We start from the raw sequence: 23,050 nt of genomic DNA, 5'->3' as shown, positions 1-23,050 counted from the left end.
TGGGATTCTGTGAAGCATTTGAGAAGGGACCCTTTAGCACCACGAGCAGTGGGTGAATGAGGGCATTGCTGGGGCCGGTGAGGGCTGCAGGAGGCTGTGGGATGTGCAGCCGTGTCTGCGGGCCCGGCGCATTCAGCTGCTGTGGAGAAACACCACTGACTGTTATTTAAAGGAAAGTCTGGATGCACAAAGCCGAGCTCTGTTCTCTGCTACCAAATTCCTCCCTAGGCTGTAGCAGCGGCTGATGAGTCTTTAATGAAGTAAATGCTATTTACACCAGTCGTCCTGGGAACTGCATTTATCCAATAAAGCCGGGAGATGGGAGCGCTGCATGTGTGTGCACACACGTGCACGAGTTGCTAGGCTACTGATGCACAGTTGTCAAACAATTTTGCTTTTTTGGTTGCTCCTCTCTCTGTAAAGCCCGTCTAGCAGCAAACCCTTTGGATCAGTGGTTGAATTTACAGCACGTTGCTGTTTGTATTCATATTCTTTTTCCCTTTTGTCTTTTTCAGAGCGTTCAGTCAGAAGAGAGCTGCCATCGAGAAGGAATATGCACAGGTAGGAAAGTTCACATTCAGTACATCATTCTCTAGAGGTGATTTATTCCTTCGCAGACTTTCCATGTAGAATGGTGATGTTGTCTTGTGCTTTTCTGTGCATCCTTTCCTTGAGCTGTGTGGTATGGCAGTACCTGCTGGCATTTGGAAGCAGCTGCCTCGGTGAGGTCCATTCATTCTTCTTTAGCCTGGTCCTTGGTTTTTGGTTGTGTTTTTTTTTTAATGGATAATTTGGCTTGAGGAAATTCTTGGACACTAAATACATTTTTAATGTATTATTTTCCATACCGTTACAAAGTCAGGCAGCTCCTTCAGGCTTTCCCAGAAGTTTGTGCAGAACTTGAGCAAAAAGTAAAACCAGGTCAGTCAGAGGGGAGGAAATATGTGCCGGCGTACCCATCCAAAATAAATGTACACTGACATTCTTGAGTCAGAGCAGCTTCCCATTCAGCTGCAGTGAAAACGACCAGAGCTGACCTAATGCTTGGGATGGGGTGTGGAATGAATCCTCGTTTGTTTCTGAGGAAGGCTTAATTGTTCACCTTCATTCTGAAATTAGAAGGCGGCCAAGGAGGGGCGGCTCCCTGCTTAACGTACAGTGAGGGCTTAGCTCTGAGTCCTGCTGATTGAAAATGCTTTAATTTATTTTGAGTAGATTAAAAGTAGAATAAAACGTGATGAGAAAATGCTGGGCAATGTGACTGGAGATGTGCCCTGTGGTGGTGCTGCTGGGGCAGTGATGGAGGTAAGGTGCCACAAGGATGCTCCCAAACCCTCCTGCATCACGCATCCCCTTGGTGCCCGGCGCTGCACCGCAGTGGGTGCACAGAGCACAGATGTTTTCTGTTGGCCAGGCTGCGCTGCCAGGTGTGGCAGAGGGTTTCTGTGTGCTTTGTAAGTGCACTGTGAGCGTTGTGCTGCTCCTGCATGTCAGCTCATAGCACTCAGTCTTCGTTCTGTTTGGTTTACTGAACCTCATCTGAACACTCATAGGGCTGTTGGCAGGGCCTGCAGTTAGCCCTGCTCCACTCCTTTTCTTGCCTGTGACTTTACATTAGCATACATTGATCATATTGGCAGTTGTGCTTAATTGGATTAAATACTGCAATTTTTCAATGACAGGATCAATATGTGCTTAACAAAACTGTGATTAAAAGCATCCATTCTCTGGTGGTTCTTGTAATGACACTGGAGAATGTAGCATCAATTCTTAATGCATTTGTCCATTCCACAGCAGAAATGTGCTCTATATGCAGAGCATTTTTTGTATTCGCTAAAGGGAAGTCTAGATGAGTTGGAAAAATAATTAGGTTCTCAGATTTGGAAAGGCTGGGTCGAAACAACTGAGGCTTTCAGATGCTTGCATTTAAAAACCAAAGAGCTCAGCCCCGGCAGCACTTCCAGCAATACAGCTGCATCACTTGAGATTCATGGAATGGCTGCTGCTATGAATGGGGTCTTGTGGGATCGCTTCCTCGGGTTGCTGATAGGCGTACAGCACAAGAACAATGTTGGATGTTTCTGCCCGGGGCTGTCAAAGGAGTTCTGTTGTTGAGACGGCGGCAGAATTTCACGTCGAGCCTTCTGGTGGGAGAAATGATCCTCAGCAGGAATGGCAAATCCCGAGTCTGCCCACCTCAACAGCAACAGGGAATTCTTCACTCCTGCAGCATGATTTCAGAGCCATGGTACGTCTGCTAAGCCCCAGATAAGTCCCCCACGGTGTTCCAGAACAGAATGCTTGGTGTTGGTGCTGTCTCCCTGTCCCATGGTGTGCAGCCTGAACATACGTGCTGAGTGACAGCATCTAGATGGACATCATAGAGTCACAGAACGGGTTGCAGAGGAGCACAGCGCTCATCCAGCTCCAAGCCCTGCTGTGTGCAGGTCGCCAAGCAGCAGCCCAGGCTGCCCAGAGCCACATCCAGCCTGGCCTTGAATGCCTGCAGGGATGGGGCATCCACAGCCTCCTTGGGAAATCACCCTGTGCGTTATTTTTCTGAGTTTTCAGTTTCACCATGCTGTATCTGCTGCTGTTTCTGAGCTCCAAGCTTTTTTGGCTTTCTGTCTGCCTGCTGTGGGTTCTGTAGGGGCTTTTCTAGGCCAGGCTGGATGTGGCTCTGGGCAGCCTGGGCTGCTGGTTGGTGACCCTGCACACAGCAGGGGTTGAAGCTGGGTGAGCGCTGTGCTCCTGTGCAACCCAGACCATTCTAGGGTTCTGTGACACCATTCTATGACTCTGTAGGATCCATGGGAAGAGCAGCTGCCAGGTCAGCCCTGCTCACAGCTCTGTGCCTTTCTGCATGTTGTAAATACGCACTCAGCTTTTCACTGCTGTGTTATTTAATATATGCTTGAAGGCTTGTAATAACATTCAGAATTGAGAGTTATGGAAAGGCTCTCATTTCCCATTAATAGTATTCCTCGTAATGGCATTTAAATTGCAGTAGTGCATTATTATTAGCTGTTCTTCATGATTAACAAGGTAGCTGAAGTCAGAGGCAAAGAATACTCCTGTGTTAGGTGGGAGCAGAGCTCAGTGAATGTGTGCTTCTGTTGCTACCTGATTAAAAAACAGCTTTCCTCTGACATGTTAAATGGGTAAAATGGGGTTGTTGTGTCAGGAGTTTTGCTGGGGGGACCTAATTACATCTCTACTGTACTTCTGATTATTATTAATTTAGCACTTCTGTCGGAGTCTCTGTCACAGCCCGAGAGCACACGGGGTTCCTTCCTTGCCCTGCTTTGTTCTGGTGTAGCTCTGCTTGATGTGCAGGTCCAGAGGAGGCCCACTAGGATGCTCAGAGGGCTGGAGCAGCTCTGCTGTGAGGAAAGGCTGAGGGAACTGGGCTTGTTTGGCTTGGAGAAGAGAAGGCTGCAGGGAGACCTGATGGTGGCCTTCAGTGCTTGAAGGGAGCGGATAAACAGGAGGGGGAACGGCTGTGTGTGAGGGTGTTCCTCTTTGTGCCTGTGACTGAAGTCGGAGTGCATCCTCTGTGAAGAGCAATGGCAATGACCAGGAGGAGAGACTTAAAATACCATGGGGTAATGCCAAAGGGGGAGCAGCCTGTTGCCATCCTTGGTGCAGCAGAGAGCAGAGATGGGGCAGCAGCTCTGTGAATGGCCTCTGGTGGCTTCTCCCCTCCTGTAGCAGCTGAGAACTCTTCTTGCAAGACACAAAAGATGTGGAAACGAGATCTCTAGGAGGAGATGAAGATGTGTGATACTTCACTAGCAACCTGCTCGTGTGTGTGTACATCACTGGAACAGGCTGCCCAGGGAGGTGGTGGAGTCTCCTGCTCTGGAGATGTTCAAGACCTGCCTGGATGCCTACCTGTGCGACCTGCTGTAGGGAACCTGCTTTGGGAGGGGGGTTGGACTGGATGATCTCTGGAGGTCCCTTCCAACCCCTACAATTCTGTGATTCTGTGATATATATATATATAGGCTGCAGTGTTGAAATAGCTGCTTGATTCTTCTCCTTTCCTTCTTCCCTTTTCCACTGCAAAAGGCAGAAGGTGGCTCTAAGGCTGTTACTGACAGGGATGCTCTGCTGCAGTCACCGTGCAGTGGCTTTTTCTACAATTTTTCAGTGAATTAACATTCTAAGAATGAAAAAGAATTAACCCCCCCACTTCCCTTTGTTCTTACTAATTTGCAGTGTGACTGATTATTTTTTGTCTTATCATGTAGCCCAAAGCTGTGCAGCATTAACTGGTTTACCTTTGTAACGTGAGGACTGGAAAGGCGACGGTCTTTCTGATAAAATAGAAAGTAAATCCCTGCTCTTTAGAACTGCCTTTGAACAGAAATCTTTGGTGAGTAATGCAACTGTTGCTTCAGGTGTAGGAGTCCAGTGATTAGTCTTCATTGCCATGCAAGAAGCTTGGAGCTTTATAGTGGATGATATGCATTTATGGCTGAAGTACCTGGGCTGCTGTATCAGAAAGGGGTGAAATGTGCAGTGCTTCTCTTTCTTGAACAGGAACCACAGAATGGCCTGGGTTGCAAAGGAGCTCAATGCTCATCCAGCTCCAAGCCCTGCTGTGTGCAGGTCGCCAAGCAGCAGCCCAGGCTGCCCAGAGCCACATCCAGCCTGGCCTTGAATGCCTGCAGGGATGGGGCATCCACAGCCTCCTTGGGCAACCTGTGCCAGTGCCTCACCACCCTCTGCCTCCAAAACTTCCTCCTCACATCCAACCCAAACCTCCCCTGTCTCACTTTCAAGCCATTCCCCCTGTCCTGTCACCACCCACCCTCACAAACAGTCATTCTCCCTCCTGTTTATCTGCTCCTGTTCTCTCCCGCTGTTCTGCTACAAGTGGAGCAAGTTGATTTTAGGAAATGTAAGGCACCAGGTGAATGCTTCTCTACTGATAATGAATAGCATCCTTGCAGTAGAAGCAGTAAGGGCAGGGTGTAGATACCACAAGGGATGGGGTGCCTGGGGAGGTGCTGGGGATTTATAATGCAGCTGTTGGAGCAGAGAACACAACTTACTGGAAAGGATCAGAAGTCTTCGTGTCAGAACGAGCACAGCTGGGTGAGCAAACCTTGTGACATCTGGAACAGAAGGATCCTTGGGGTGAAAGCAGACCTTCCCTCTGACTCAGCAGCCGTTCAGCCGCTGGAATGTCAGCAAAATAAACTCAAGGTGCCCACTCGGGAACCTTCCAAGCATCTTTCTATGAGTTCATTCCATGCAGCATTGACACTGCTGTGTTTTTTTCTGCCGGGATGGTACAGAAGGTTACTGTGGCCATAGGGAGAGCAGGAAGAGGTTGTGGGCTTTGAGGGGGGGGTCAGTGTGGGCACACAGCAGTGTGGATTCATGGGATCACATCACAGAATGACAGAACGGCCTGGGTTGTAAAGAAGCTCAGTGCTCATCCAGCTCCAAGCCCTGCTGTGTGCAGGTCGCCAACCAGCAGCCCAGGCTGCCCAGAGCCACATCCAGCCTGGCCTTGAATTGTCTGGTTGATGGCTTGAGTTGGTGACCGGTGAACTTAAGGATGTCCTTGAGGATGAGAATATCCTTTGGGGTGGTGTTAGATTTACTGCTGTCACTGCTCTCACTGGAACATCTGTCCTAATTAAGGCTGATTAAGGCTTGGCTTATTCGTATGAAATCAATGACTTTGGTGGTTGAGCAGTGATGTGAAAAACACTCATGGAGTTGGCCGTTGAAAGTGGATGTGATGACAAAGACACTGCTGAGACTTGGTTGTACTTCATCTCATAGGGATCAGCTGATAGCTGGCGTATGGAAACCAGCATTTCTCCACCTTACCTTCAGAAGGGATTTGGCTGCCGTTCTGCTGGTCTCTGCACAGCAGTTTCAGCCTGTAGTAAATGAGCAGACCAGCCAGAGTTTGCTGGGCAGTGAACTGGGCTGCAGCTGCGTCTTGCTGCTGGGATTCTATCATTCCTGTTCACTTGAAGGCTGATAGGAAGTTTTAAAAATGGTTTTGAAGGTCTTTTTCCCCGATGCAATCTTCCATTTGAGATTTCCAACGTGGTTATTGCTGTAGCTCTCTTCAGGAGGCAGCATGCTGCTGCGTGATCCCAGAGGCTGGAGGTGGTTGCTGTGCATTACCAGCTGTAGTTTGGGGTACCTTAGTTGTGTGTTTTGTTTTCCTTCAAGTAGTGTTACACGGCAATTTAATGACTTGAGGTCCTTTTACCAAATAGAAAACTCACATTTTTGCCCCTCATCACTGATGAATGGTGTCCCAAGCCACCACTGCAGCCCCCCTGTCCCTGCAAAGCCTTGCTCCGACTTCAGCTGCCCTCCACTATGCCTCGTGTGTGCAGTGCTTTGGCTTAGCAGAGCTCATTTCTTCCTGTACAGAGCTAACAGCTGCTGCAATCTCATAATCCAAAGTCTGAGCTGAATGCTGTGCTGAGCTGTAGAGCTCCTGTAGGAGCATTCATTCCGTAGTGTCAGCAGACCACAGAAGCTGTGTGTGACTTTGTTCTGGGTGTCACTTCCAAAGCCCTCTTGGCACAGCTGGTTTGAGGACGGGGAAAGTTTATCACAGAGTCATAGAATGGCCAGGATTGGAAGGGAGCTCAAGGATCACGAAGCTCCAACCCCCCACCAATGCAGGGCCACCAACCTCCCCATCTCACAGCAGCCCAGGCTGCCCAGGGCCCCATCCAACCTGGCCTTGAACACCTCCAGGGATGGACGGGGCATCACAGCCTCTCTGGGCAGCTGTTGTAGAGTCAGAGAATAGTTAAGGTTGGAAAAGGCCTCTAAGATCATCAGGTCCAGCCCCATCCTGCCCCACCATGCCCACTGACCACATCCCTATGTGTTACATCTTCACAACTCTGTAACAACTGGTCTGCCAGTTTGGTTTGTAAATGTGCAGAAGGGATCCTGAGAGAGCTGGTCAGTGCTTAAACATCACTTCTTCCACTATTATGTTCAGTGCATCCCTGAGAGCATGAAATCGGGAAAAGGTGACAGGAGACCCTCATGGGTAAAGCAGGAGCTCATGGATAAATTTGAAGGCAAGAAAAACGTCTACATGATGTGGAAAAAGGGCCTGTCCACACGGTAAGAATAGAGGAGTGTTGTCAGTGCCTGCAGGGATGGCACAAGAAGAAAGGCTGAAGCACTCCTGGAATGAAACCTGAGTCAAGGACAGTGAGAAAGGCTTCTTTAAGTCAGTAGCTAAAGGAGGACTGGGGGAAATGTGGGTCTGCTGCTGGATGAGGTGATTTCCCTCCTAACAGGACACTGAGGATGGGTTTACTGAGTGTCTTTGCTTTTATCTTTACTTCTAAGACTTGGGAATCCCAGACCCTGGAGGGTAAGAGAGAGTTTGGGGAAAGGAAGACCACCACCAGGGGGTCCTGGTGGCCAACAGCAGGGCATCATGAACCAGCAGTGTGCTTTGGTGGCCAGGGAAACCAGCTGTGTGCTGGGGTGCATTGCACAGCGTGTCCATCCAGGTGAGGGAGGGGATCCTCCAGTCATCCCCTCTGCTGTGCCCTGGGGAGGACGCATCTGGAGTGCTGGGCTCTCCAGTTCAAAGAAGACAGAGATCTCCCAGGAGAGCAGCGGAGAGCCACGAAGATGATGAGCACACGGCCAGAGAGCTGTGGAGTCTCTTCTGTGGAGGCATTCAAGGCCTGTCTGCACACCCACCTGTGTGGACTGGTGTAGAGAGCTGCTTTAGCAGGGGTTGAGCTCAACAGAGGTCCCTTCCAACCCCTCCAGTTCAGCGATGCTGAGTGTTGTGCTTCGTTCTGGAGACATCTATCTGCTCCATGAGTGTATACACACACATATACATACCCATTAAAACAGCTGGCCAGGTTTCTGGGGAAAGAAGGTTGAGAAAGAGCCGCACAGAAGGCATTTCCCAATTCCTCAGTACTTCCTGTGCTCTTCCAGTGACTCACGGGGCTCTGTGTGAGTATTTGTCCTCACGGTTATTTATTGCCTTGCTGATTTTTGCCCTCCAGTTGGTGAAAGCCCAGGATAATGGAGGGCTTTGAGCAGCTCTGCTGAGTGCAGCTTGGACCAATGATTTCCTTATGACAGCTGTCAAGTCGTAGTTATGGAGTTGTGCCCAGCATTGTTTTTAATTCAAATTTCATTGGTTTCTAAGACAAATGCTTCATGAAAATGTGTTGTCTCCCTCATTAATGCTTAATGGATTGGCAGTCTTCACTGCTGAGCCAAGACTGTAACACAACAAGTGATTCAAGTGGGAAAAATGATGGGAAACATTCAGGAGTGGCTTTGGTAAAAGTATTTATTCCTGCAAGCAGAAGAATCCACTTGGTCCAAATGTTTTAAGTAATTTTTTTTCTTAGATGAGAGCATCTCATTATCCATTATCTCGTTATCCATTTCTCTTGTCTTTTAGTTAATTGATTTTCCAGCATATGCATATTCGGGAGGACAGGCTGAGGGAGCTGGGCTTGTCAGCATGGAGAAGAGGAGCTGCGGGGTGACCTCAGTGCAGCCTGCAGTGCCTCAAGGGAGCCTGCATACAGGAGGGGAGTCAGCTCTGTGCAAGGGGAGATGGCAGCAGGACAAGGGGAAATGGTTTGGAGTTGAGGGAGGGCAGCTGGAGGTTGGATGTCAGGGGGAAGTTGTTTAGAGAGAGAGTGGTGAGGGGCTGGAACAGCTGCCCAGAGAGGCTGTGATGCCCCGTCCATCCCTGGAGGTGTTCAAGGCCAGGTTGGATGGGGCCCTGGGCAGCCTGGGCTGCTGTGAGATGGGGAGGTTGGTGGCCCTGCATTGGTGGGGGGTTGGAGCTTCGTGACCCTTGAGCTCCCTTCCAACCCAAACCATGCTGTGATTCTTTGAACTGCGTGGATCTGTCGGGATGGGATGCTGAGCAGCTCGTGGCAGTGCCTGCAGTGGAGCCCCTCATGCATATGGATGGTGCTGGAGCTGCACAAAGCACAGCAGAACCTGCTGCCTCCAGGAGAACACATGCTTGGTTCCACCTTTGTATTATATTCCCTTGCAGCCATTCAGAACAACGGAATATCAACAAGATGTTCAAGAAGATGAAGTGTAAGACCCAGTTGCTATTCATGCCATTCTTTCCAACAAAGCATGGAGAATCAGTGGCCCTGAATGCTACAAAGACGTGATCTGCTCCATTTCATAAACGGTTAAGAACACCATTGTGAATTTTAGAGTAACTTGTCGAGACAAGTTTGACAAATCAGGTGTTATAATGGGATTATTGATACCATTCTGCACTTGTCACAGCCCGACCTCTTAGTGTACGTTTCCCTTTTTGCTGCCAAACAAGGAGCTCTATAGAGCCCTGGATATTAAATGTGCATTTAACATTTAATATAATATCCTCGACATGGAACAAAGGCTGCGGGTCCACGTGGGACAGCCCAGCCAATATTATGGGTGACCTTCTCTTTTTATGGAGATTTCTTACCCACTCATTCACAGAGTTTTTCTTCTGTGTTGGTGCTTAAAGGAGGGAGAAAAATCAGGTATCCAGTCTGGGCTTTGTGGCTGTCCTGTTAGATGAGCATTTCAATGGCCTTCCACAGAAATATTCATCTGCCTCGGAATGATTTTACAAGGCAGCCCTTTAAAATGCTGAGCTATCTACCAAAGGTTTCTATGGAATTCTTCAAGTTAAACTAATATTTCCCCAGGAACAGAGGTGGATTGTCAGCTTCTATTTTCAGTGAAAACATCTAGCTGCTTATGAAGGGATTGCTAAGCTTAGAGTTAGGCCATTTCTACAAAGAAAGCCCTTCATGGAGCAGCTCCGTGTTTTTGCTGCACCCATGCGAGCAGATTTCTCCCAGCCTGCTTTTAGCTGTTGTTTTTCTTTCCAATTACTGCACTCACAGCCTCCCGCTGCCTGGAATTCTGGTGCCTGGAAGTGCTTTACTTCCAGCTGAAGACCTGCATTCTTCACACTGGGGAGTTTTGCTGTGCCTTTGCGCTGCAGTGAGTTGTTGGTTCTGTGCAGCTGTCTGCGAGCTGCCTCTGCTTCTCTGTTCTCTGCACCAGGGGTTGCTTTTTTTCCTACAGCTACATTTCAGTTTTGTTTTCAAATTCCACAGGAAGCAGAGTTGTTTTTTAACACATGCAGCCCAAGCAGTTGCCCTTCCCCAGGTCTGCAGCAGTGGAACAGGGGGTGCTGCTCTGAGCTTTAAGGACCAGCACAGAGGACACTTCGGACTCCCAGGCAGTGACAGTACCAGCCCTACAGCATGCATGGCTCAGCCTGCACTGCCTGGGCCTTCCCTATAGGAAGGAGCCCTCATCCTTTGTTGTTTCTTTTCTGGCTTGGAAACGGCTTGGGAGAAGGGCATGGGTTATAGAAGGAATGGTAGAATGGCCTGGGTTGCAAAGGAGCTCAGTGCTCATCCAGCTCCAAGCCCTGCTGTGTGCAGGTCGCCAAGCAGCAGCCCAGGCTGCCCAGAGCCACATCCAGCCTGGCCTTGAATGCCTGCAGGGATGGGGCATCCACAGCCTCCTTGTGCAACCTGTGCCACTGCCTCACCACCCTCTGCCTCCAAAACTTCCTCCTCACATCCAACCCAAACCTCCCCTGTCTCACTTTCAAGCCATTCCCCTTGTCCTGTCACCACCCACCCTCACACACAGCCGTTCCCCCTCCTGTTCATCAGCTCCCTTCAAGCACTGAAGGCCACCATCAGGTCTCCCTGCAGCCTTCTCTCCTCCAAGCTCAACAAACCCAGTATGTTATTCATACAACAGGTGCTCCAGCCCTCTGATCATCATATACTTCTGCAATAGTTTTGGATGTGCAAAATTGCCTTTCTGGCAGGCACAGAGCCCACACTCTAGTCATATTTTGTATTCCTAGGGCAGGTAAATAGGAGAGAGTGCTCCAAACCTGCTCCAGTGGCTGTTTGTTTCATCGTAGTTCTGATGCCCATGCTTCCTTGCTTGAGAACCAGTTCCTCACCTCAGAGCCCCCTGGCCATACCTTCCTTCCAGCACTTTGTTCTCTGCCCTTGTTGGCTTTTGGAGCTGCTGTCACTTCCTCAGGGCTGTGAAATTCATCCTAGCTCACAAACCACTGCTGCAGGTTCCTGGGCAAAAGTCTATGAGCTGTCAGTACACCTGTGAACGTGTTGGATGTTGGTTTTTCTCATCCCCAGAGCTTCTAGGTAAAGAGCTGAATATTTGGTGTTGGAGCATTGCTGACCACCCAGCACATTTATGGGTGCCCTGTCCCTGAAGGTTCCCAAGGCTGTCTTGGGCCATCGCTGCTTGGCAGCCCTGCATGAGCTGTGAGGGCCCTTCCAGCCTGGGCCTTTCCAGGAGTCTGCCCTTTCTCCAGCTTTTAGCACACCACAAGCAAAGCAAAAGCCATTTGTCTTTAATTCTTTTGTAGTTTCTTCTATGTGCTTTCTCTCTTAGCCCCATGTTTGTTCTGAAACCATCAATGTGAAGAAAAGCTTAGCACTGCTTCTTTACCTAGTGAGCATGTTCACCACAACTGGAAGGCCGTCGCTCAGGGAAAGGCAGCAATCCCTGGACCAACTGCCTGTGCTGCTCCAGAGAGCATCCTTAGAATGAAAATGTTTCTTTAAAAACAGAATCCACGCAGCAATAAAGGTTATCCTTAGGTTCACTCTGTTAATTCAGTGGATTTGTTTTCCTGAGATCCAGTAACTCAGCAGGTTTGTGGTTAGCTAGACCAAGGGACTTGACAGGAGCTGTTGCTCCTTTCTTCTGTGGGACTCAGTGTCACCTTCCACCTTCTGCACAGTAACAGGAGGACATTGGGGCTGCATCGAACTTTATGGCTCCGTGTATTTGAGGCAGTAAAGTTCCGAGTCTTTTTGTAGCTCTCAGATCGTGCTGGCTTCACTTTCCTAAGGATCACAGAATCACAGAATGGCCCGGGTTGGAAGGGACCTCAAGGATCATGAATCTCCAACCCCCTGCCACATGCAGGGCCACCAGCCTCCACATTTAATGCTAAACCAGGCTGCCCAGGGCCCCATCCAACCTGGCCTTGAACACCTCCAAGGACGGGGCATCACAGCCTCTCTGGGCAGCTGTTCCAGCACCTCACCACTCTCTGGGTAAAGAATTTCTCCCTGATGTCCCACCTCAATCTCCCCTCCCTCAACTTAAAACCATTTCCCCTCATCCTACACATATCAACCCTTTCAAAGAGTTGATTCCCCTCCCCTCTGTAGGCTCCCTTCAGGTATTGAAAGGCTGCACTGAGGTCACCCCTCAGCCTTCTTTTCTCTAGGCTGAACAAGCCCAGCTCCCTCAGCCTGTCCTCATAGGGAGCTGCTCCAGTCCCCTGATCATCCTAGTAAGGATCTTGTCTCTGTTGGTAAACAAAACAAAAGCAAATCAAAAAGCCACTTGCTTAAGGCAGTGTGCAGCAGTTAAAGCGCTGTAACTTGCATGTGTGCTGTCACAGTGTTTGAATACATTTCAGCAGGAGTGGCTTTGCATCCTTCCTGCTCCAGAGCTGCCCCTGACCCAGCGATCCCCACTTTCTGCCTGACGCTCAGCGGTTTGTTGGACGGATGCAGGGCAAAGCAGGCAGGTTTTCTTGGCTGCTGCAGCTGTTTGTCTTAGACCGAGGGTTGCTTTAAAAGGCACAGTAAAGGTGTTCTTCACTATTTTTAAAAACTGTGCTCCCTTCTTCCCTTCTGCAGCCCTGGAAGTTGTGCTTTCAGACCTGTACAAACCAGAATGTGTTGACAGCTTCAAAAAAACACAACACGCACACACGAAAAAACAGAGAGAGAATGTTTAAGTCAAATCTACCGTAAATGATTATTCAGTATGAGCCCCTGCATATACAGTGGTTGGCTTGTTCAGTTTTGCAGAGATAAAAGGCCTTTTATCAGCCAGCCCTGCCTGCCCTTCCGAGAAAGAGGAGGGAGAAAGGAAATGTGAGGCTGCTCGGGCCACTGCGGGCCAGGAGTCCAAATGGCAGCTGCAGAGCAATAAAGGATGTGCTGCTGAGCTGGCAAACGTGTGCTGCAGGCAGAGGGGTCTGCATGTAGGACTGAGGAGTGAGCTGCGTGCTCAGCTCCATGCTTGGGTAAATGTGGGAATGAATGGCTTGGGTCTTACAGAGGTGCATAGCCTGTGTAAGGGATGCAGCTCCTCCGTGGGTGTTGGAATCACAGAATGGTTGGATTGGAAGGGAGCTCAAGGATCACGAAGCTCCAACCCCCCACCAATGCAGGGCCACCAACCTCCCCATCTCACAGCAGCCCAGGCTGCCCAGGGCCCCATCCAACCTGGCCTTGAACACCTCCAGGGATGGACGGGGCATCACAGCCTCTCTGGGCAGCTGTTCCAGCACCTCACCACTCTCTGAGTAAAGAAAGGTAGGAAACACCGTTGCAAAGCACTGTGCCTGAGCAGTTCTGGATTTCCATCCACCATACCTGTATTTGGAATGCCATGTGTTGTGTTGGTGGCTGGGCTGGCAGCATCACTGCTGTGAAGCAAAACAACCCAAGTGCCGCTGGCAGTGCTCACGGGAATGTAAATGTCTGGGTTGTTGCCTAGGTGGGGTTTCCAACCAAATTGTGAAGCTTTGGGCTGGCAGACAAAGTGTTGCTTGTGTTAGTTATGTATATATGCACACACGGAGGGATGAGAAGTGACGGAGGGATGGGTAGGGATGCGTGGGTGGGTAGGGGTGAATGAGTAGGGATGGATGGATGGATGGATGGATAGGGATGGATGGGTAGGAATGGATGGGTGGATAGGGTTGGATGAATGGGTAGAAATGAATGGGTAGGTTTGAATGGGTAGGGATGGATGGATGGATAGGGATAGATGGATGAATGAGTAGAGATGGATGGATGGATGGATGGATGGATGGATGGATGGATGGATGGATGGATGGATGGATAGGGATGGATGGATGGATGGATAGGGATGGATGGATAGGGATGGATGGATGGATGGATAAGGATGGATGGATAGGGGTGGATGGATGGATGGATGGATGGATAGGGATGGATGGATAGGGGTGGATGGATGGATGGATAGGAATGGATAGATAGGGGTGGATGGATGGATGGATAGGGATGCATGAAGGGCTGGATAGTGATGGAGGGCTAGGTAGGGATTGAGATCTGGATGTGTAGGGATGTGCTTTCACAGTACTAAACTGAAGCCAAAATGGGAAAGAAGTAGGAGTTATGACATCCATACTGATTATGTAAAGTTCATGTATGCAAGTAGAGCTCCTAATTGTAAGTATGAAATAGTGAAAGCATGCTGTGGTTTGGTCTCTTGCAACTTCATCGAGATTGAGCTCGGTTATTAGATGTAGAAGTGTTGCAACTTCACTTTGTGCAGTAGTATTCCTGGTTTTGCACCCTGTTGGTTGAGCAGTGTTGGATTGCATGCTGCTCTTAGTCTGTGCTATAAGGTTTGTAGCAGGAGATGGAAAAAAAGGCTCAGCGCAGCTTTTTTTAGCTCCGATTGCGCACAGATGTGACTCAAAGCTTTGCTGTTGTTGTTTGACCTTCACAAACCATGAAGAGACAACTTGCAAATAAAAAATAGGGCAGGTCACATGTTTTTGAGATGTGGAATTGGTGAGCTGCGAGTCTTCCTGGATCTGCTTCAGGTCAGGATGCCACCTCCGTCTGTTTGCTCTTCGGCTCTCTATCCTGTTGGACTAACAGGAAGTTTGCATTTTCCCTGTTGCAGAATCATCAAGTGGTTTGGGTTGGGAGGGACCTTGAAGCCCATCTGGGATCCCCAACACAAGAAGGACGGGGAGCTGTTGGAGAGGGTCTAGAGGAGGGCCATGAGGACGATCAGGAGCACCTCCCGGGGTGGTTTGGTTCAATTTCTGATAGATATTGATGTTATTCATAATCCTATTCGCTCTGACCCCAAGATCCTGACCCTGCGCAGAACTGATCCACTTTGCATTTATATAGGGGATGAGGGCGGTCTTTTTTTCTTCGACTGCCTCTGTTCACATTTATCTATATTGAATTCCATCTCCATTTTGTTAGCCTGTGATTGTGACTCATTAAAATCCATTCCAGTCGACGTAGAGCTATTGGAGGGGGTCCAGAGCAAGCCACGTAGCTGCCCATCCTTCCCCCAAATCCCACCCCACATACCTATATCGTGCTGCCAGTAAGAATGGGTTGGGATTGAGGTTAGGGTTGGGGTTGAGGGTAGGGTTGAGTTTGGTTGGTTTGGATTGGGTTGGTTTTGGGGTTGTGGTTAGGGTTGAGGTTGGGACTGGGGTTAGGGTTAGGGTTGGGGTTGGGGTTGGGATTGGAGTTGGGGCTAGGGCTGGGTTGAGGTTAGGGTTAGGGTTAGGGATAGGGATAAGGATAGGGTTAGGGTTGGGATTAGGGTTAAGGTTAGGGTTGGGGTTGGGGTTGGGGTTGGAGTTGGGGCTGGGTTGAGGTTAGGGTTAGGGTTAAGCTTGGGGTTGGGATTAGGGTTAGAGTTGGAGTTGGGGTTGGAGTTGGAGTTGGGGCCGGGTTGAGGTTAGGGTTAGGGTTACGGTTACGGTTAGGGTTGGGGTTGGGGCTGAGTTGAGGTTAGGGTTAGGATTAGGCTTGGGGTTGGTGTTTGGGTTAGGGCTGGGGTCTATTCTGTGTGTGTCAGGCAGTAAGAAACAGGTAGGCTTGAAAGGTGGAAGTGTTGTCAGCAACCTACTGACGTTTTTTGAGTTCCTGGTATTCTTGCTGTTTTTGGGAAGCCCCAGAGCTGCAGCGAGGCTTAACTTCAGAACTGAGGTATTAAATGGGGCTAAATTTGAGTCGCAGACTGAGAATAAACCAAACTCTCCCAAGTTTACAAAACTTGCACTGAATGGTGATCAGATTTTCTTCCAACATCCCTTCCAACTCGGGATGTTTCAGTTGCTTGTTTTTCTCAGAGGCTTCTGCTGGTGGAGCTGCCTTGGCCTGAGCAGCTCAGGGAAGGGCCATCAGCCCTGCGTGGTGCCTCCTGCTGTGCTGGAAGGTGTCAGGAGGGACTCTGCAGGCTGTTACCCAGCTGGAGGTTATCAGAAGGGTCAGCAATCACTTCCCTGTGGTTAACACTGGATTGCAGCTGCTTAAAGCCATGGCTGGAGGCTGCTGATCAGATCCTTCTGCCAAGAGAAGGCTGTTGGTCTGCATAATGGTTAACTGAAATAAAAGGAATTTGTACAGTGTTAGACATGTAGTATTCCATTGACTGGGGGCATTTTCTATCTCAGTCTTTTATGCATTTTCCTCTGAGTCTTTCTGAGCAAACTGCATTGCCAGCTGTCCCCATATTCAAAATTATGCCATAACTGGTTCTATAAAACCAATGGAAACCTTTTCCTTATAAAATTCCTTTCGCTGCGTTAATGGTCAGCAGGGCTCGTAGCCGTGTTACAAAAGAATCCAAAACAGGGTAGCCTTTAATGAGATATCAGTTGGTAAAGTACCCAGAAATTGCCCTGCTGGGGGAGCAGGTCATAAAGGGCAAAGCAGAGAGGGATGAGGGGTGTGGGATATTTGAAGGGTGGCACAGGTTGGGTTTTGTTGGTGTTTCTCCATCCGTTCTCTTTCAAAGGCAATTTTAAATGCTAAAGACTGAAGGCATTTGTTGGTCACTGTAGCTGGGAGGGATTTAAGATGATCAGAGGGCTGGAGCAGCTCTGCTTTGAGGAAAGATTGAGGGCTTGTTGAGCTTGGAGAAGAGAAGGCTGCAGGGAGACCTGATGGTGGCCTTCAGTGCTTGAAGGGAGCGGATGAACAGGAGGGGGAACGGCTGTGTGTGAGGGTGGGTGGTGACAGGACAAGGGGAATGGCTTGAAAGTGAGACAGGGGAGGTTTGGGTTGGATGTGAGGAGGAAGTTTTGGAGGCAGAGGGTGGTGAGGCAGTGGCACAGGTTGCCCAAGGAGGCTGTGGATGCCCCATCCCTGCAGGCATTGGAGGCCAGGCTGGATGTGGCTCTGGGCAGCCTGGGCTGCTGCTTGGCGACCTGCACACAGCAGGGCTTGGAGCTGGATGAGCACTGAGCTCCTCTGCAGCCCATTCTATGGTTGTGCTGTGTGATGTACCTGCAAGCTCCTGCCTTGGCCCTCAGCCATCCCTGCGTGCCCTTGGCTGTGGCCTGAGAACCTCAGGGAGCGCTGGGTGTGTGGTGAAGTCTCCTCTGCTCTCTCCAGCTTTGGGATTTCAGCCCACTCTACTCATTTCTTCCTGCCTTTGCCTGTCACTTCTCACTCCCATATGCACCCTTTGGTCTCTCAAACCAATTAAATTCCAATTTGGAAAACAGCGAGGTTTGTCTTTCAGTGACCATTCTGTCATGGTTCACATATGTTTTGATTCAGTTATTTTTCCCGTTTCCTTATTCTCTTTTGGTTTGCAAAGCACTACGGAGGTGTGCAGCCATGTCTAAATGCTTTCCAGTGACGCAGCCTTGGAGAAGTTAATGAAGTCACATCAGAGCTGAGTTGCCCCCATTGTGTTGAGAAGAAGACTGTTTATGTAGAGACCGAGGAGTCAACATGAAAAACGTGATAAAGAAAGGTTTGAGTGGAGGCATGGGACCAGACTGCAAATGTGCAGCTCGCCGTGGGCTGGATAAAGGTGGTTCTGAGATCTGTTCTCTCACAGTGCTCGTCCCAATATGAGTGCAGTTCACTTCGGTTCTGGTTCTGTTTCAGTTCTTTTAGAACCAGACTGTGTTGGCATTTCCTATGAGGCTGTTTTCTCGCTGTGTTTGCTTAAAGCATGATATGAGGAAGGCTGTCTGTGCTCTCCAGCTCTGTGCACAGCAGTCCCTCCTTTTAGGCTCCAGGCATTCGTGTGATGAGCGTTTTCCTTTGCAGGAGCTCTGAATTTTAGGCACATGTTGGCCACGGTGTAAAAGACAGTTACCGAGTGAAGATAGCTCTATTTCTCATAGTGATCTGTTTAATTTCCCTGCTTTCTCTCAGTGTTAAGGCTGTATTCAGATCTTTGTGTCTAGGATTAATTTGACTTGGCACACTGCGCTGTCTGTCTCCCAGGAGCAGCTGATTATTTACAATGAATTTCTTTTTCCTCTTCTCCCTACGGCTTGTAGCAAAGAATTTTACCTGACTGCAGATAATACCCAAAGAGCAGAAGTATTTTCAGAATGAGTGGCAGAGGTACCTGTAATGGAGGAAAGCACCTTACCATGAGTCCCGAGCTGCTGTTCAGCGGGGCATCGCTGGCTCACAGCTGAAATGGAATGGCTTGAAAGTGAGACAGGGGAGGTTTGGGTTGGATATGAGGAGGAAGTTTTGGAGGCAGAGGGTGGTGAGGCACTGGCACAGGTTGCCAAGGAGGCTGTGGATGCCCCATCCCTGCAGGCATTCAAGGCCAGGCTGGATGTGGCTCTGGGCAGCCTGGGCTGCTGCTTGGCGACCTGCACACAGCAGGGCTTGGAGCTGGATGAGCATTGAGCTCCTCTGCAACCCAGGCCGTTCTATGATTCTATCATTCTGTGATGAAATAACACTGGATGCTGAGTGCTGGCACTGCCTGTACAGCTGTACAGCATTGGTGTGGTCGTATGGAAGGGAACTGGGGCTGGAGAGCTTATGGGGAGAAGGCTCATAATTGGATGTCTGTTAGAGCAGGCGTGCTTTGGTCCCCCTTTAATAAACAGCATTTAAAATCTGTTTTTAAATTAAAAGTGCTTTTTGTTTCTCTGTGTACATATTTATTTTTGTATACTCAGAAAAAAGGAGCAGTAATAATACAGTATTTTTTCTGAATGAAAGAACAGGATTTGTAGTGAGATCTGCAGTGTACAGCTGTGTAATTACAGCTGCTGGTGGTATTCTAATATGCACAAATCTTTCTAATATGCAGAAACAAGCCCCAAAACAATACCACGGCCTGAAGGTGTTTGTTAATTAAAGTATAAAATGGAGCTTGTTTCTTTGTTAGCCATACTTGTGCCTGCATTATTAAATCTCTCATTAGTTCCATAAATACAGTTGAGCATCCAAACAATCCTGTGGCACTGGGCAGCCTGGTCTGGTGGCTGGGGACCCTGCAGACAGCAGGGGGTTGAAACGAGGTGATCGTTGTGGTCCTTTTCAGTGCAGGCAGTCTGTGATTCTATGATCCTGTCGTTGAAGGATTCGGGGAGCTGCACAGGGCAGCAGCAGAGGGTGTTCTGAGCTCCTCCCACCCCGAGCTGCAGGCAGTGCTGGCAGTGGTGAGGCTGAGAGGAACCAAAAAAGTGTCAGGAGTGAAGATGTACGGTAAGCACAGATGGAAGGAGCCAGAGCCAGAAAGGAGACAAAGGGGCAGGGGCTGGAATTTTGTGTCTGCTGAAAGAAGAAGTGAATGGAGAAGGGCTGCGGAGCAGCATAGAAAATGAGATGATGGAAACGGCCGGTCCAGGTCTGTGTTGGCAGGCCAAGGTGAGGAGTTGGAGGTGGGTGAGAAGGGGGGAACTGCTGAGCTGCGAAGTGTCAGAAGTTGGAGGGGGAAAGAAAAGGAATAAAGTGAAATGTGAGACGCGTGTTGAGGAGCTTGAGTGGATTGTTGGTGTTGGGAATGCAAATGCAGAACTGCTGGGACAGGGGTGGGGTGGTGAGAGGAGGGAGGCTGAGGTGAGATGCATCCCAGGTGAGAGATCCTACGTGGGCCTTGGGAATGGAAGACAGCAGTGCTGAAGGACAAGGAACAACTGAGAGTGAGCAAGCGTGCAAAGAGAAAGAGATGAAAGGTATTTGGAAGGTCTATAGGGGGTAGAGGAACCAGCAGGGGGGTTGAACCTGCAGGAGCTTCCGTCAGAAAAGGGAGAAAAGCAATGGAGCTGATGGGAGTGCAAAGTGCCTGAGAGCTGGGGAGGAAGGAGGAGTGTGGAACTGTATGCAATGGCCAAATAATCACAGCTTAATTACAGCCCGGAGAGCCGTAATGAAGGCAGCATACATGTGATGAATGTATGTTTAGCCTTCACTCAGCACTTCTGTCTGTGAACTCTTGTCAGTGAGGAATGGCAGCAGTAACATCAGTTATGTAAGCAGGGTTTTATCAATCTCTTTAAAGCAGGCAGGAGCTGCCACGAAACTGCTTTGAATTAAAGATCAGTGTGAAATCTTTCAGTTGTCGTCATCCTGATGGAGAGGAGATCATAGAATGACAGCATGGCCTGGGTTGCAAAGGAGCACAGCTCATCCAGCTCCATCCTGCTGTGTGCAGGTCGCCAAGCAGCAGCCCAGGCTGCCCAGAGCCACATCCAGCCTGGCTCTGAATGCCTGCAGGGCTGGGGCATCCACAGCCTCCTTGGGCAACCTGTTCCATTGAATAGGTTTAGATAACAACAGCTGGCTTGAACCAGGTGGAGGGTTGTATTTGAAGTGCTGTCTTAGTGCTTTCTAGGAATAAAATATGAATTCCATACCAACACAAGGAAGAGCCTCACTGTCAGAGTGATGCAGCATGGGAACACACAGCCTGGAGAGGTGGTGGAGTGTTCTCTATGGAGATACTGAAGACCTGTCTGGATGCCAGCCTGTGTGACCTGCTGTAAGGATCTGCTTTGGCAGGGCTTGGGCTCGGTGGTCTCTAGATGTCCCTTCTCTTTGTTAGGATGAGGGGAATGGTTTTAAAGTGAGACAGGGGAGGTTTGGGTTGGATGTGAGGAGGAAGTTTTGGAGGCAGAGGGTGGTGAGGCACTGGCACAGGTTGCCCAAGGAGGCTGTGGATGCCCCATCCCTGCAGGCATTCAAGGCCAGGCTGGATGTGGCTCTGGGCAGCCTGGGCTGCTGCTTGGCGACCTGCACACAGCAGGGCTTGGAGCTGGATGAGCATTGAGCTCCTTTGCAACCCAGGCCATTCTATGATTGTATGATTGCATTCTGTGATCCTTCCAACCCCTGCCATTCTGTGATACATATCTTTACACCAGTTTAAATTGTGGTTTTAGGTGCTGTGTTTCAGTAAAACATACCTCAGTTGAAACTCATTGAAGCTGAAGCAAATGCGTGGGGTTCACGCTTGGGTTCCGTGTTTGTTTTTTAACTACTGAATGATGGAGAGGCAGAACTGGGAAAAACAAAACCAAAAACAAAACAGCACAAACCCTCCATTAGCATAACGTCCTGCTGGAATTTGGGCTCCCACATGGTTTGCTGGGTGACTTGCCCATGTTTCCTGGCCCCGCAGGGCCGTTCCCGGTTAGGTGCCGCATTACAAGCGGAGCAGAGTCCCCACCTTCCACCAGCTTTGTCCTGTGATAGAACACGAAGGAAAGCTCAGAATAGCTGCGGGTGAAGAATACATTTCCTGGGCTGTGAACTCTGGGTCTGACCCCTACCAGCCGCGCTCCGCTATGAAATCCCATTGCAGCGCGAGCGTCGGTCGGACGCGGGGCTGCGCTGCCGCCTCCATCCTCATTCCTTCCCTTCTTTCTCTGGGTTTGTTTTCCACATGACTGGGAAACAATCGCTCCTTCCACGCCGAGGCCTTCTCCCATTCCTGGGAAAATGGCAGGGAATGGCAAACATTTGCATAATCGTCTTTGGTGCTATTGTGGGCGGGCTCCGGGCGGGCGCTGGGCTGCAGAGCGGCCACCTGTCCCCAACAAATGGACTTCGCCTTTGTGTCGCCTTATCTGCTTTTCCACCGTGTTATTTTTTGCCTAATGAATAACTCGATTAAAAGATGATAAAAGCCATCGCTCGGGCCGTGTTTGCCCTAGGTTTAAATCAGCCTTCGGAGACGGGGGGGGGAGAGAATTTCCTCTCTGGGTGTCAGCACAGCTCTATTTCCAGGCGGCTCCGCCGTCGTTTTATCACCGCCTTTGTGAAATTATCCTCATGAATATTAATTGAGGGTGTGGGAATCAAAACCCCGAACCTCACAACGAATTGCATTCATCTTCTTAGAAATGGTAAATTAAGTGTTGCCTAATGTTTTCTAATGGTCCGCCTCACCTCCGCGCTTGGGTCCAGGGGCAGGAGAGGACACGAGGATCCCTGCGCTCCCCTGTGCCTGCCTGCCTCTGACTTCTGTGTGTACAGCTGTTGTGTCCTCACCCTTTGTACCCTGGGACCAAAGGCAGTGAATGAGTTCCAGCTTCCAGAAGCTCATTCCTTCGGGTGCCTTCGGTGCTTTGCACAGCTGTGGGGTGGGGTGGCACAGCCCAGTGCCACCAGTTACTGCGCATCAACCTTTGCACGGAGAGGTGGCTCGTGGACGAGGCCGAGTTTCGATTGGTGCCATATTGCAGAGCAAAGCAAACCCTTCAGTCCTTTGATTTTGGCCATAAAGCGTTAGTGTAAACTAAGCACTTGTAAGGAGGTGGCCGTGCTGCTTTTTATTGCTTCCGTACTTTCCCTCTTTCTGCGGGGTCATCGAAGAGCAGAGGCCAAAGTCAGGTGAATTGCTGGTGAGTGAGCTGTGAGGAGGAAAGGACATCAGTTTTCATCCCTTGCCTTTCTTTCTTTCCCTAGCAATGATGCTTTGAGTCCTAGAACATACTTTTATTGCTTTAATGGCTATTACTGCTATTAGTATCACTTCTGAAGCCCTGTCCAGTGCCCTTCATGCAGCTCTGTTGTTCACATGCACATTTACCTGCGTGCAGCAGAGCTGGCTGCTCCCACCAGTCCCCAGTTCTGCAGCCATTTCAGGAGTGTTGCACTTCTCCCTTCCCAGGTGAGCTGTTGGCTGTAGCAGCAGGCAGCTGAACGGTGTTGAGCTGTGCTCTGAGGGCCGTCCACACAGCCTGGCTGCTCCAGCCCTCCAACATAGAATCACAGAATGACAGAATGAAAGACAGCCTTGACTTAAGGTACCCAGATGCCTTGAGGTTCCGTGTGGACTGCTGGGGAAGTGCTGCTAAAGACAGCCAAAGGTTCCCCAAACCTCCCTTACATTTTTCATAGTGTGAATATTTGTTTGACACGTCAGTTTTAAAACACAGTAAAACCGGGAGCTGTATATTGGTACTTCTGAAGGCGAGGTTAGGAATGAAGGTGTCTCCTCAAACATTTATTTT

The 23,050-nt window shown here is 49.6% G+C and overlaps 1 protein-coding gene across 3 annotated transcripts in view; it reads left to right on the top strand.

The window, feature by feature from the left end:
• The window catches only part of FCHSD2 (FCH and double SH3 domains 2), a 131,052-nt gene that overhangs the window by 23,345 nt on the left and 84,657 nt on the right, over positions 1-23,050 (top strand). For all 3 annotated transcript variants that reach the window (XR_008210301.1, XM_052699283.1, XM_052699284.1), the window contains exon 3: positions 516-561. Coding sequence is in view for 2 of the 3 variants with exons in the window: in XM_052699283.1 (XP_052555243.1) it covers positions 516-561 (46 nt within the window). In the remaining variant the exon portion in view is untranslated. The remainder of the gene's footprint in view (positions 1-515; positions 562-23,050) is intronic.

The sequence above is a fragment of the Tympanuchus pallidicinctus genome, unplaced genomic scaffold (genome assembly GCF_026119805.1).
Source record: "Tympanuchus pallidicinctus isolate F22 unplaced genomic scaffold, pur_lepc_1.0 scaffold36, whole genome shotgun sequence".
Classification (NCBI taxonomy): domain Eukaryota; kingdom Metazoa; phylum Chordata; class Aves; order Galliformes; family Phasianidae; genus Tympanuchus; species Tympanuchus pallidicinctus.
The sequence above is the reverse complement of the archived record's forward strand: the minus strand, read 5'-3'. Positions and strand labels throughout refer to the sequence as shown.